The 15,857-nt window shown below is 36.8% G+C and overlaps 2 protein-coding genes across 2 annotated transcripts in view; both read left to right on the top strand.

Moving 5' to 3' along the window:
• Positions 1-15,857, top strand: part of LOC103401594 (disease resistance protein RPV1-like) — an 80,831-nt gene that overhangs the window by 37,999 nt on the left and 26,975 nt on the right. The window lies entirely within an intron of this gene.
• LOC103406719 (uncharacterized) lies at positions 65-2,613 on the top strand. The gene is made up of 4 exons (XM_070805459.1): positions 65-471; positions 612-692; positions 1,767-1,910; positions 2,079-2,613. Exons 1-4 carry the CDS (start codon positions 283-285, stop codon positions 2,310-2,312), a joined length of 648 nt encoding a protein of 215 aa, XP_070661560.1. The 5' UTR covers positions 65-282; the 3' UTR covers positions 2,313-2,613.

Here is a 15,857-nt window from a genome sequence, read left to right as displayed (position 1 = left end):
AGGCCCCAAGTTAATAAACCCGCCACCCTTTCCCGCGTTATGGCGCGAAAATAGGTTCCCAATCCCCATATCCAGTGCCACATTCGAGAAAAGACGCTCTAACGGGTGTCCTTCTCTGCAAAGCTCTTAGGGTTTCGAAAGCCCCCAACTCTGATTTCAAATCAATTCCCAAAACGCACCTTCTACCCATTAGGGTTCGCCGTTTTCGATAATTTTTTCTGGGGGATTCGTGTATTCAGATAAGTCTTATTGGTTCCTGGGCTCTGAGCGATCGATTCGCCAATGGCTCCGTCTTCGTCATCGACGCTTGCGAATCGGGACGCTTCTGCTTCAGCTGCTGAGGACGAAGCCGTCATGTCCGTGACCCGAGCTTTTGCGCAGGTTGCGTTGCTGCAGTTCCAGCCGGGCAAGTTCGATCAGCGCCTTACCGCCTTGTCTGAGTGCCTCAAGAGGAAGCCAAACGATCCCAAAGTAATTCTCTTTCTTTTTCTTTAATTTTATATGAAAAGATGAAGCTTTTTTCTTTTTTCTTTTTGAAAACCCAATTTCTGAAATGAGTTAAGTTTGTATTTTTGTAATGTATATTTGCTTACTATGGATCTTCTTATTAGACTTTTCATAATATCGGACTTGCGAATCGGGAAGGTTGTTCAGACCCTAAGAGGTTGCTTGATGTGCTTTATGATGTCAAGGTATCTTAAATTTTCTCTTTTTTTTTTCCATTCAAAATACGCAGAGATATATAGTCTTCCACTGCTCGCATATATTTGAGGAGGCGTGGTGGGTTCTTTCTTTGTCTGTACTTAAGTGCTTTTGGGTGGAGTAGTGGTAGATTTTTTTGGTGCCTTGGGTACTCATTGTTTTTCTATCAACATATTGAGATTAATTTAAGCTGACTAGTCTTGAAATGACTTCTGTTTACTTCTTGGGGTTAGATTTTATCATTTTTGTTGTATATACTCATTCCTTCTTTGATGTCTAAAGTATACTTCTTAGTTAGGAGGAAAAAGCTTTGTCGAGAGAGGGTTAGAGGTTTTTTGACGTGGAACTACAAGTTAGAATAATTATAGAACCATAGCCATGCAGAAGCAGGCAGAGTTGAACCTTAAGCTAGATATGGTCTCTGTTGACCCTGTTGTATAATTATATTTGACTTTCCATTAAAGGGGGCAACAGATGATTTTCAAGTTCATATAATTTAGTGAGGTTATAGTTCTGGGCTTTCCATCAAAGTTGGTAACAGTTTGAATGATGAGTTTAGTTTCCCGAGGTTTCTAAGGATGGTGCTGAGAGTAATCTTGCAAGTCAAGTACTGAATTCTATTTCTTGTGATTTTGGTTCACTTGGTGGTACCAAGTTGTAGCAACTACGAAGATTATTAGAGCTAGTATACATGGACAGTTATTTTGTTAGTACAGTAATTTGCATTTTTCTATTGCGACAAGCATCGGCATTATGCAGGAGCTGTTATTTCCATCAATATGATAAATCCATGTTAACATCTAGTCTAATTTCTTCTTCTTGATGTTGGACCAATAATAGATTTGAGTTTCAATAATGTGCCTCTGCTGGTTGAGGTATCCATTTACAAGTGGGGCACTTTTGCTGAATTCATAAGGCTTGCGTTCAGTCAACTCTCATGCCGTCTTTCTCATTTAGAGACCCTGAAGCTGGATATCAGGGGAGCGGTTAGCATACTTATCCCATGTTATTTGGTTGAGATCAACTATTGTCGCGTCCCTTACTCAGTTGTTGTTGGCTTTCAGGTCTACAATCAGAATTATGCGTTTCCCGCGTTATCAAATCTAAAGCATTTGGAATTATTAGTGGATGCCAACTACTGTCTGTCCCTTGGTCGCTTAGCTTCTTTCATGAAGGCAGCTCCTGACTTGCGCAGCCTTGTTTTGGGGGTATGTATGTATTGTACGCCTTTGTTATTGATAGGTTACCAAAGTTAAACTTGATATATGCATCAATGTCCTCTCACGATCTCTCTGTTACCTGTATTCTCGAAGAGCCAAAAGAATTAATAACGGGGTTTGTTTTGAATCTGGTTGTGTTTGCTTTCCATGTTGCAGTTGGGTTTCGGAACCTCCAATGAGGACATGGCAATACTAGAGAAAGTTTCCAAACAACCCCATCACTGCCTCAAGGTGGTAGAAATAGCAGGGTATCGAGGTCACAAGTGTTGCGTAAAGCATGGCAGGTACTTGGGTGAAGAATGTTGTTGCACTAGAGAAGATTGTTATAAATCCTGTCCGGTTTTGGTGTCAGCCTACGGGAATCGAGATCAATTGCCTACTGGAGAATGAAGAAGAGAATGCCAGAGATCATGCTATCCAACACCTCAAGAAAAAAGTGCCCGCCAGTGTAGAATTTGTGTGCCGGTAGGAGTGCAGCTCCGCAGTGCTTATTCGGAAGCAGCTACTTGAATAACTATTAATTTTAGTGGCTGCAGAACTTGGTATGGAATGAAGATTTGTAAGACGATTTTCTCCGGCTTTTAATTTCTCCTCTTATTAATTTTAGTGTTTCTTTAATTGTCTATGGTGTTTTGTTCTGGATGATCATGTAAAATTATGATTGAACTGAATGAATCCATTTTTCCAGTAATTTTACTTTTGATGATTTGTAAATTTGGTGACCAAATAATGGAGAGCTGCTCTCTTGAACTCAACTTGATTTGATTTTTAATTTGCAGAGAGAGAATAATTTCTTGTCTGCAACTAGTTTATAATTTAAATTCGACTTCATTAGGCGCGAACACAAAGCGTAATTATCACAAGAAGTTAAGAGAAAAAAAGAAACTAACTCCAAGATGTAAGGCAACTCAAACCAGTTTGCAGTACTTGCAGATATCAAAGCAAAGGGCAGTGCAAGTAGAAAGACTGTTATTCTAGTAAAAACTCAAAAGGTTGAACAAAGATTACTTTACATCCCAATTAGTTCTGGGTCTGAAGTCAATTAGTATTTGTAATTATTATTCCCATATGAATTAATGTCAACCGCCATGCCAAAAACCCAAACAAAATCCTCCCCCCCCTCTCTCTCTCTAACGTTTTTCCATGACCAAGGACAAGGAATATGTCACCAATAAGTATTAGATGGATGCCAAGTTTTTGGGAAATTTTATTTAAACTCATTTAACCTATTTCTACATCCAATTTAAATTTTAAATGTTAATTGTCTATTTCACACTATTGCATAATTACTATTAAGTACACAATGAAATTAATAATAAAACTCATATTTATCAATAAACCCAAACATTTATTGTGTAGATGGCATATTAACAAAAAAATGTAGATGGCAGCACTTTCTATTAAGAAAAACAACCAATAATTTACAAGATTGGGGAAATATCAATAAACTTGATTAATGTTTCTTCGATTACATGCAACCAACTGCTCACACATGCGTGTACATATATATAGTTCCATTTGATATATGTTAATGGCGGGGATCAGTGATCAGGATTATGCTTTGGAGTTTCGAGGGGTACAGTTGAACAGACAAGAAATGTAATTGTTTTTGGTGAGGGAAGTTGCAGCCAGAAACAAGATGGAAAATAAACACGAAAGTTAAAAAGGGATTGGAACCTTCGGTTCAATTCTAACTTCTTGTCCCACAATCCTTTTTTCTAGTTCCCCCTTTCAGACTATTGATGTGGATTACACACACCCCTCAGATTTCTATGTTGAATCCTTCCACGAGTTACAACAACATTTTAATTTCATCTCGGACCCAAAGTTGCTGGGGGTGTCGATGAGCTCAAAAGCCGTCCCAGTCCCCTGTAGAAAAATACCAAAAAAAGCTCACTCATCTCCTTCCTCTTTCTCATGAGCCCATTTGTCTTTTTGTTAATTCTATCTGTGCGTTCTGGTTGGCGTGTCAAGGCAGAGACCCTAAGAATAATGCTTCAGACTATCACTCGCTCAACCAAAAAAAGAAAAAGAAAGAAAGAAAGAAAGCGTTTCAATTAACATTAGAAGCATGTTGAAATCGATTGATCGAAGGAGTCGTCCCTACGCAGCTCCTGCTCCAATTCAATGCTTCTTTACGAGGGTTTAATAGGTAATAAATTTGGGTTTAAAGAAATATTAATAGTTTAGTTAAAAATCAATATGTGTAAAGAGTAAGTTGGGTGTAGAAATAAGTTACATGAGTTTAAATAAAATTTTGCCAAGTTTTTGCATAAATGAGTTTTTTAACTTAAATCATTTAATAAGATTAATATTTAAAATAAACTTGATGTTAGATTACATATTGATTGTTTTTAACTTAAATCATTTAATAAGATTGAAATTTAAAATAAACTTGATGTTATATTACATATTGATTGTAATTAATATTTAAAATAAACTTGATGTTAGATTACATATTGATTGTTTTTAACTTAAATCATTTAATAAGATTGAAATTTAAAATAAACTTGATGTTATATTACATATTGATTGTCAAAAGGTTATTCGAATAAAATCAGACGTTGGCCATGGAAAAATATTAGAGAGAGGGAGAGAGAGAGGGAGGCAGATTGTCTGCCCTCTAGTTATCGTGCCCTTCTCTTTCTTTCCTATTTGTACGGCCACGGTTAAGTTACGTTAACATTTTATATTAATTTTTTAATAGAGATAATAAGACAAAAAGTAATAAAAATATAAAATATTAATGTAGCTTAATTGTGATCGTACAAATAGGAGAAGGAAATGGCACGGTACGGAAGGGCAGACCATCTGCCTCTGAGAGCAAGTCCACCGGAGTGGACATTGCCCAGCACTCAGTCCAAAAAACTGCCCAGCACTCTGTCCATTACCTCCAGCCCGCACAACAGCATGGGGCCCAGCCTATGCTGGTCTCTGGGCTAGCTCAAAACTGACTGACCAAGAAGCTGGGCAAGTGGCCACGTGGCAACTCCTTGGCTCTTGGATTTGAATATTTTTCAAATCCAACGGTCCATATTAATTAACTATATTAAAATTTATTAAAAATTATAAAAAAATACAAAAAAATATTAAAAAATACAAAAATTTAAAAAAAAATACAGAAAATTAAAAAAAAAGTTATTTTTTTCTATAAATAATAAAGTTTGTGGTTGAAGAATAAAGTGTATTTGATGAGTTTATGTAATTTCATTTTAGTGTGTTTTTTTTATAGTTTATTTGATGAGTTTATGTAATTTTATTTTAGTGTGTTTTTTTTAAGTTTATTTGATGAGTATGTAATTTTATTTTAGTGTGTATTTTTTTTAAGTTTATTTGAAATTTTATCCGAAATTGGTTAAAAATCTTATCCGAAATAAAATTAAAAAAAAAAAACACACCAAATAAATATGTTGGGTGCCAGCGTATTTTTTTAGGGGTGGAGATGCCTTGACCTATTTCTGTTCATTCCAGTCTATTACTGTTCACTTGAATGGATAAATGCGCTGGATGCAGACGTAAAGTCCTTAGGGATGGACTTGCTCAGAGAGAGAGAGAGCGAGGGCGAGAAACAACTTTAAATAAAGCTGGCCATGGGACGGAGCAATAAAGATTGAGAATCTAAGTGGAGCAATAAAGATAGAGAATCTACGTGTCCACGTGGAGCAATAAAGATTGAGAATCTAAGTGGAGCAATAAAGATTGAGAATTTCAGTCCTGGAAGCAAAGCAATGAAGGAGGAAATCTCTCTCTCTCTCTCTCTCTCTCTCTAACATATTTCCATAGACTTGGATTGTCTGCCCTCCTAGTTGTGGTGCCCTTCCATGCCCTCCTATTTTGTGCGGTCACGGTTAAGCCACGTCAATATTTTATATTAATTTTTTAATAAGATAATAAGACAAAAAATAATAAAAATATAAAATATTGACGTGGCTTAACCGTGACCGCACAAAATAGGAGGGCATGGAAGGGCACCACAACTAGGAGGGCAGACAATCCAAATAGGACTTGGATTGTCTGCCCTCCTAGTTGTGGTGCCCTTCCATGCCCTCCTATTTTGTGCGGTCACGGTTAAGTCACGTCAATATTTTATATTAATTTTTTAATAAGATAATAAGACAAAAAATAATAAAAATATAAAATATTGACGTGGCTTAACCGTGACCGTACAAAATAGGAGGGCATGGAAGGACACCACAACTAGGAGGGCAGACAATCCAAGTCCTATTTCCATGGCCAAAATCTGGGGTTGCTTCCGAGGTTGCAAAGAATTTCGATTTGGATTTCAAACTGTTCATACCGACTTAATAAAAAATAATAAAATAAAGTTGTATCTCCCCCTCTCTCTCTCTCAAAATTTTTCCATGGCCAACGTCTGGGTTTTATTTGAATAAGCTACTAAAGCCATCTGAAGAATACAACAACAACAACAAATTTTTTCCCCACTAAGTAGGGTCGGCTATATGAATCCTAGAACGCTATTGTACTTGGTTATGTGTCATGTCTTCCATTCGATCCAAGTACTCTAAGTCTTTTTTTAGGGTCTCTTCCAAAGTTTTCCTAGGTCTTCATCTACCCATTCGGCTCTGAACCTCTGTCCCATAGTCATATCTTCGAACCGGAGCATCAGTAGGCATTCTTTGCATATGTCCAAACCACCGTAACCGATTTTCTCTCATGTTTCCTTCAATTTCGGCTACTCCTACTTTACCTCGGATATCCTCATTCCTAATCTTATCATTTCTCGTGTGCCCACATATCCAACGAAGTATCCTCATCTCCGCTACACTCATTTTATGTACGTGTTGATGCTTCACCGCCTAACATTCTGTGTCATATAGCATCGCCGACCTTATTGTCGTCCTATAAAATTTTCACTTGAGCTTCAGTGGCATACGGCGGTCACACAACACGCCGGATGCACTCTTCCACTTCATGCATCCAACTTGTATTCTATGGTTGAGGTATCCATCTAATTCTCCGTTCTTTTGCAAGATAGATCATAGGTAGCGAAAACGGTCGCTCTTTGGTATTTCCTGATCTCCGATCCTCACCCCTAACTCATTTTGGCCTCCATTTGCACTGAACTTGCACTCCATATATTCTGTCTTTGATCGACTTAGGCGAAGACTTTAGATTCCAACACTTCTCTCCAAAGGTTAAGCTTCGCATTTACCCCTTCCTGAGTTTCCAAATGTTAAGATTCCAACACTCCTCACCCCTAAAGCCATCTGAAGAATGCTGACAGAAAATAAAACATGGCCCCACTACACTGTGATAGGAACCCTAGCTTCGCCAAGCAAACACTATATAATAATCTCCATGTCCCATACCATACTTATACCACTTGGCTATGGATACGTTAGAATATGAGTTAACTCCCGTTCATCCCTTAAACCCCACTTTATTAAACAGGCACTTCCCCTGACGTCCAATTGTATATTCAAGCCCTGCACCATACGTCTGACATATACAAGATTTCATTATTTTAATAATCAACCAATTGTATACTCAAGCCCCTGCACCCTACATTTGACATATACAAGGTTCATTATTTTATATTCAAGGTAAACTTCAACCCATGAATATCCTCACAATGCAAACACTCTACACAGGTGAGCACTTGACACAACACAACTCTTTTTCTTGCTTTGCAATGCATATGTATACGTCATGTGCATAATACTCACATTTTATCTTACAAACCTGCAAGCTTCAACATAAACCAATTTGATTAGTAACAAAAGTAATATAATCATAATATCAATAACAAAGTAGTAATTTATGATCCATCATATAAGGTGTTGCTCATTGACCACTCTATATATTTTTCCAACATCTCGTCCATTTTGGTCGGACAACCTGTTTTTATTAGAAAGGAATAAACATCTATGTTAAAGAAGATAATTGTTAAAGTGAAATACATGTCTCAAAGGCCACAAGACATGAAATCATGTCTCTAAGGCCCCGTTTGGGATTGAGGTGATTTTAAAAAAAGTCACTGTGAAAAAAAGCTGAGGGTCATTTTTGTGTTTGGTAAACTGAAAAAAAAGGGCTTATTTTGGAAACTGCTGTGAGAATAAGCTGAAAATCAAAGGAAAAGCTGAAGCTGCTATTTGCTGCTTTGAAAAAAAAGCCAGTTTTTTCAAAGCACACGGAGCTACAGTGCTCCTTTAATGAAAAGACACACTATCATCCTGCTTTTTTTTCCAAAAGCACTTTCACAGAAAAGTTTACCAAACACTCTACTGGCTTTATTTCACAGCCGCTTATTCTCACAGCACAGCCGCTTATTTTCACAGCAGTTTTTTTTCAAAGCACAGCAATACCAAACCAGCCCTAACTTTTCCCTTTCCAAACATCATCTTTTATTTTTATTTTGGCCCACCCTTCTACTTCTTCTCATCTCTCTTCCCTCACTCACCGACTAACCAATTTATAAAAGATAGTATCCCAACAATTAGTAAACTGACATCATATGTGCAGCCTTTTGAAGATCATTTTTATAACAATATAAATATCTTTTATTTTTATTTTGGCCCACCCTTCTACTTCTTCTCATCTCTCTCTCTCTCTCTCTCTATCTCTCTCTCCACTTGATAACTTTCTTTCATCTGGCTCTCCTTACTCATTCTCTCCTTCCTTTTCACTCCTGCTTTTGCTTCGTACTCTTTTCCTTTCTTTCATCTCCTCTCACAGCTCTCCCTTTTCACTCATCATAATACACCTCATCTCTTTCTCATCATCTCAGTTTGTCAAAAAATCATAACCAAGGGTGGTGATAGTTGGCGGGGATGGATGAGGCACATGGAGTGACTCTCATGAGAGCATAGCCACAACGTCATCCATCGTCTCGTTCGTTGTGGTTGCCATTAGTGAGTGTGAATGGCCAATCGTAGCAGTTGTTGAGTGAGAGGTGAGGTTGAGTTGATGATAAAGATATGAGGACTTGGGTTGGCAATGGCGAGCTTGACGCGATGATGATCAAAAGAATCCATTTTTGGTTCCTTGGCTTTCTAATGCTGTTTTCTTCCATTCATTTGTAGTCACGTTAATTAGACTTGCACAACAAACTAATTTTTAATTGATTGGTGTGGTGTTTTCATAGCTCTTACTAGGAGAGTAAAGAAGAAGAGAGTATAGTCTTGTAATAACAGAGTCACACACCGGATTTAAGTGGTTTGCCAATTTGGCTACGTCCACTAGACTCGTGTTTATATTTGTAATTCACTAAAAATGAGATTTACAAAATACAATGAAAGTAGCTTGAAAAGCCATTACATAATCTACTCAAATTGGATGCTAAAGAAGGAGGGATATGAGAAAAGGAGGATTTCTTCTTTGCTGGCTTGGCGTTCTTCTGATCTTCCCCTTCATTTATATAGAATGTAATCATACCTCTTGTTGCTATTTGGCCATTTACGTCCCCCTTGACATTGGAAGCTCATTTGTTCTCATATCATTGGAACATTTGGAATGATAGATTGAAGCATTTAAGAGAGAATATAGACAAATAATTGAAATTTCCCCTAGGCTAGTGAGTAAGCACTCTAAAACATCAACAACATATTGCCACATGCATGTCAATACATACACATACATAGTCTATGACCCTATATAGACTCACACCTCTCCAAACTTGGGGGATGAATCATCACACTACATTAACTCAACTTGCCAACTCACTCCAAACTCAACACTTAGCCATACGTATAAGCTATAGACTTCCCACCTCCACACCCTAATTATTATCTTCTATTAATTACCAACTTCCACCTCACCCTTTGGAGAAAAATGAAATACGCAAAAACTACTCAAATAATCCCACATGAAGCTCAGCTATAGCAATGATAATTGCCATTAGCAAGTAAAAACAACTTTAGGGCCTGCCTAAAACAATCTAATACATATATAAGTTATGTACAAAATTACAAAACTACAATGAGGATGGCAAACACTAGAAACCTCTCTAGTTGGAGAAATTTGAGTTTAAAAGTACTAGCTAGGGTTAGATATATTCTTGTAGTGAAAGGATCCCTACTAACTTACATGTTAAAAATACGAGTTTTAATTTTTTTTAAATTTTTTTTACTCATAGCGTATATATGGGTGCGTTTGGTACGCGGGACGGGACGGGACAGAACGGGACGAGGCGTTCCGTCCCGCGTTTGGTGCGCCAAAAATGGGTGGAACGGGCTGTTCCACGGGACAGATTTTGGGTGTTTTTGCGTTCCACCTCCCCCCTGGAACGGGTTTGTTCCACGTATGTGGAACACAATGTTTTACCATTTTAAGACAAATATACCCCATGTCTTTTTCAAAAATTACACCTTCGTTCCGTCCCGTTCCGTCCCGTCCCGTCCCGTCCCGTCCCGTTCCGTCTGCGTACCAAACGCACCCATAAGGAACCCAATAAAATTATAACTTCGCACATACATACATACATACATACATACATACATACATACATATATATATATATATATATATTTTTTTTTTTTTAAATACGGGGTATTACAACCTCATCCTCCTCCCGATCACTACCATATTCCATACGAGTATAGGCCCACATTTCCCTACTCCAGTTGTACTTATCGACCGCTAGATTACCCAGCCTTGTATATGCCTAAGCTTCTCGTAGCTCCTACATGTACCCAGTGGCGGGTCCAGACTTTTATCATTGGGTGGTCCCAGTATCGGAGTTGAATGGAAAGAGTCCAGATCTCTCCCATCAAAGGCCCATGATCAAGTGATCCGGGCCATTGAAATTTGATCCCGGATCTCTTCCCAAGTTGAACTATCCGAAATCGGATTGAACCCATCAAAATTGGTGTTGTACTATTCGAAATAACATTGTTTAAACTAATCGAGTATGATTGTCATGTATTATATCGTTCCATGTTCTTAATTTCTACACATTCAATTATTAAAACAAAAATTCATATCATGGAGCTAAAAACTTATGTATTTTTGTTCAAAAACAAAACATATATATATATATATATATATATATTATAGAAATAGAAATCAACCATCACATGATCAAATCAATATAAAAAAATCATAAATTACAATCCAAGCACTAACAAGTATCTATTAATAATCTAACATTTTTATCCGATACACATCAATTTAATGGCATTCTATTTTGGACTAAAATTAGAAAACTTATTTTAATTTAGAAATTAGGACACTATTAAAGTAACAAAAATAAAATTAAGAAATGAAGTGGTGGTTGAGAGGAGAGAGGTGGACATGTGGTGGCTTGGGCAGGCGGTTATCTGGTTCCATCTTCACGAACATGCAAAGGCATTGTCCGTTGTTGAACCGCTTTTTCGAAATAGAGGACCTATAGATGAGGTAGATTAATTATTACCTATGATTATATTCTATTTGTGTCTGTCTAAAGTCTAATTGTTTGTTGATTGAACAGTGTAAGAAAGAAGCGATGATCACTTATGAATTATTCTTTGATTGATGGTATATTTCTCTTAAGTTGGTTTACTGGAAGAAAGAGTACTAATTTTTCTTTGACTACAATCTGTTGTTGAGTTGTTTTTTACAAAACGATTGAATTTATTTAACTGCACTTTTATTTTCCACCTTGGTTCATCTTGAATTCTATGAATTCAATGGGTTTATGTCATTTTTCTTTTAAAAAATTGTCTTCTTGACAGTAGTTGGCACTGTTGCTGGAAATTGCCCCTTAATCTTAATTGTGCTTTACTGAATTTTATTTTTTCGTTTTCCATTTTTGTTTGTGTGGTTTTTTTTTCTTTATTCATTCATTCTTTCTTTCTATTTTCTGTTTTATTTAAAAAAAAGAAACACGGTAGTCTTCTTTTTTGTCCAATTCAATTTTTAATTGAAGTCCTTTAGTAATTTGGAGCCTTCATGTTTGTGTTGAACTTCGTGAGTTATTAGGAGTAGTAGTCTTTGGTTTAATTTCTCTTTTCAGTCAAGTAGTTCTCTTTTGTTGCCATTTATTATAATGGTCTGATGATATTCCTCTTTATTTATAAGTGAGAGACAAAAATGAAATGTTCCTGTTAAGTTGCTTAGCCGAACTCACCATGTTCTTAATGTGAAAATATGTCGTCGTACTAAAAAAAAAAAAAACAACTACTGTCTGTCCCTTGGTCGCTTAGCTTCTTTCATGAAGGCAGCTCCTGACTTGCGCAGCCTTGTTTTGGGGGTATGTATGTATTGTATGCCTTTGTTATTGATAGGTTACCATATAAAAGTTGATACATGTCTGAATGTTTTTGTGCGTTCTTATCCTCTCATCTCTCTGTTACCTGTATTCTCCAAGAACCAAAAGAATGAACAACGGGGTTTGTTTTGAATCTGGTTTTGTTTGCTTTCCTTGTTGCAGTTGGAATTTGGAACCTCCAACGAGGACATGGCAATACTAGAGAAAGTTTCCAAACAACCCCATCACTGCCTCAAGGTGGTAGAAATACCTACCGGGAATGGTGTTGCGTAAAGCATGTCAGGTATTTGGTGAAGAATGCGGTTGCACTGGAGAAGATTGTTATAAATCCTGTCCGGTTATGGTGTTGGCCTACGGGAATGGAGATCAATTACCTACTGGAGAACGAGGAAGCGAATGCAAGAGATCATGCCATCCAACACCTCAAGAAAAAAGTGCCTGCTAGTGTAGAATTTGTGTGCCTGTAGGAGTGCAGCGCCGCAGTGTTTTTTGTTAAATGATATATTTTGTTAGATTAGATGTTAGGTTAGTTACCGACGGGAAACCCACACCGCAGTGATTATATTATTAAATAATGTCTACAGTGTATTAGTGTCAACTCTGAGCCTTTGACTTACTTTTGTTTACTCGGATCATAGGTCCGAACAAGATCAAATTTTTATGCCCGTCTTAATTCGGACCTAAACCCGAAAGCCCAATGGACAACTTATCCCAGCACACATTAATTCGGCCCTTAAATTCAAAAGCCCAATGGGGAACTTATCCCAGCCCACATTAATTCGGCCCTTAAATTCAAATATTGGGTCTCCCGATGCTGATTTAATCAAATCAAACCTTTTATTTCCCGCACATCATTATGTCAAAATTTAAGTGTTTTAAGGTTCGGTTCGATTTCAGGGTTATATTGTCAGAGGACGATGGAGTTGTCCGAAGTTGTGCGACGGATCGGAGATCCTCCCAAATATTGTAAGGTTTTATGGAAAACTTCAACCATTGAGCCAAATGCTCACAATTACCAATCTTGTTGCGGCAAGTGTGAACATTTAAGGCTAGTATGGTATTGCTGTGCTTGTTAAAAAAACTACTTCTACTGTGCTGTGAAAATAAACAGTTGTAAAATAAAATTGTTAAGTATTTGGTAATTTTTTTTTTGTAAACGTGCTTTTAATAAAAGAAGCAATGTCTGAGTGTCTGGTAAACTTTTATATAAATTGTTTTGAATATGTTAAATGACTAAAAAAGATATAGTATTTAATGTGACATAATAATTATCAAAGACATAATAACGTGTGGGGGGTATACTTGCCATTTGAAATTGGTGGTCATGCATTGTCTTAAGAATTTATACGTTTCTAAGTTGGAAAATTGGCGGTGGTGTCCACCACTTCAATTTTCGGGACTCCCTCACCATCTATCCCATGGCATCGGAAACTCAAAGATTCGTTCATTGTTTTGGGTTTGATGTCGAATAGTATTTGCAATAATTATTCCCATATGAATTAATGTCAACAGAAATTGGAGACAGAGTTCAACACATACAGTTTTGGGACTCCCACACCCACCATCCCCTGGTCTAGGAAATTTTTATCTTTATTCACTACTGCCATATCGATGAAAAAGAAATAACCCTGCGGTAGTTGGGCCTTCTTGTCCATTAGAAGTACCCTCAGGACATACACCTTATCAGATGGGTCAATGCGAAATTTGTACTGACTCCATTGCTGCTCTTATTAGACTTAATACATTCATATAATATTACAACACCATTATACTAACCTTGTGAGGACATCCATGAAGCTGAAACTGCTCCCGTCGTACTTATATTCTTGATGTATATCGATGGTAATTTTTCTTATTTTTATTTTTGTTAATGGTTGTGGGTTGAATGCAAAATAGATGTCCGATTGTGTAAAAATTTATGTATATACCAAATATTTTCACATTTACAATATCGTCAAGGATCGTGTAAGGAATAAATCATTAAAAAAAAAGGGGTCAATAAATTCAGGTAATGTAAAATTACTATCCATCGATAAATCCATATTGGCAAAGGATAAAACTTCAAAATCACTATCCATCGATAACACATGTTTTGCGGGTTTGGAGCATCCCGTATTCTTTGTTGCCGCTTCGCTTTGGGGGTTTGTAACATTCCATATTCTTTCTTGCCGCTTCAGTCTTGTGACTTGATGGTTGCATCGTCTTGTGAATTTATACGTTTCTAAGTTGGGAAATTGGCGATGATGTCCATCACTTCAATTTTCGGGACTCCTACACCATCTATCCCATGGCGTAGAAAACTCAAAGATTCGTTCATTAATGTCAGATTGGAGGTAAAATGATAATACAATAGTAGATGGGCTATCTTGTTCACAAACATCACCTTTAGGACATCCACATGGTCATTTGGGTCTGCATGAAAATTGTATTGTGTTAGTTTATCTGCCCACCTTCCTCACACTACTTTGATTTGGACTGTTTGTGTTGCTGATGTGGAACCACCCAAAAAGGTGCTGGCTAGTGCAGCCAGTATGCCCTTCACAACATTAGCTTACTCATTGAGCATCTCTTCGTTGACTGGTAGAACATATCATAATCCTGCATACAGTTTCCCATTGAAAAAATATCCAAAAAGGAGAACATAACGTTTGTATTATCGAATCCAAAGAGGAGAACCTGACGTTAATATTGCATACTTCCACACCCACATGATACTTAATGATTCTCGATGCATTCACACCTACATGATCCTGAATAATTATCGAGTGCATCGACATGCTTTGGAGGTTCACTGAAAGAAAGACAAAAAAGTTAGAGAGACTAAGACGGAAACATAAAATAAATAAGAAAATTGGAAAGATTTTTATCAACATAAAATTTAAATGCAACTTGCACGCTAGAATTTGAACAATGACATAAATATTTGTGCACAATGCATGCCAACCTACCGCAAGGAAACATAAAGAGTTGCGCTCACACGCACACACCAATATGCAAAATGACTCGCATAGTTGATAATCGCTTTTCAAAATTCAAAGGTTAACATTAACATATACACACTTCAAGTGATCAAGAGAAACAAAAACGCAACAAATTGAAGATACATTTTGTATACTTCAATGTCGATGACTAATTTAACATTTAATCTACCAAAATTTATTGTTTGACAAAAAAAAAAAGGAACAATTAATTCACGAGGTGTAAAATTACCATCCATCGATAAATCCATATCGATAAAGGATCAAACTTCAAAATCACCATCCATCGATATTTCCACATTTAGAATATCGTCAAGTATCATGTAAGGCAGAAATCATTAAAAAAAAATGTCAATAAATTCAGGAGGTGTAAAATTACTATTCATCGATAAATACATGTTGGCAAAGGATCAAACTTCAAAATCACTATCCATCAATAGCATATGCTTTGTGGTTTGGAGCATTCCATATTCTTTGTTACCGTTTCAGTCTTTTGACTTGATGATCCTGCATCGTCATATGAATTTATACGTTTATAAGTTGGGAAATTGGCAGTGATGTCCAACACTTCAATTTTCGAGACTCCCACACCATCTATCCCATGGTGTTGGAAACTCAAAGATTCGTTCATTGTTTTGGGTCTGATGTCGAATAGTATTTGCAATAATTATTCCCATATGAATTAATGTCAAGAGAAATTAGAGACAACACGTACAGTTTCGGGACTCCCGCACCTACCATCACCTA

This window comes from Malus domestica, chromosome 02, assembly GCF_042453785.1.
Source record: "Malus domestica chromosome 02, GDT2T_hap1".
In the NCBI taxonomy this organism is placed as follows: Eukaryota; Viridiplantae; Streptophyta; class Magnoliopsida; order Rosales; family Rosaceae; genus Malus; species Malus domestica.
Note: the sequence above shows the minus strand (reverse complement) of the source record. Positions and strands in the feature narration are given on the sequence as shown.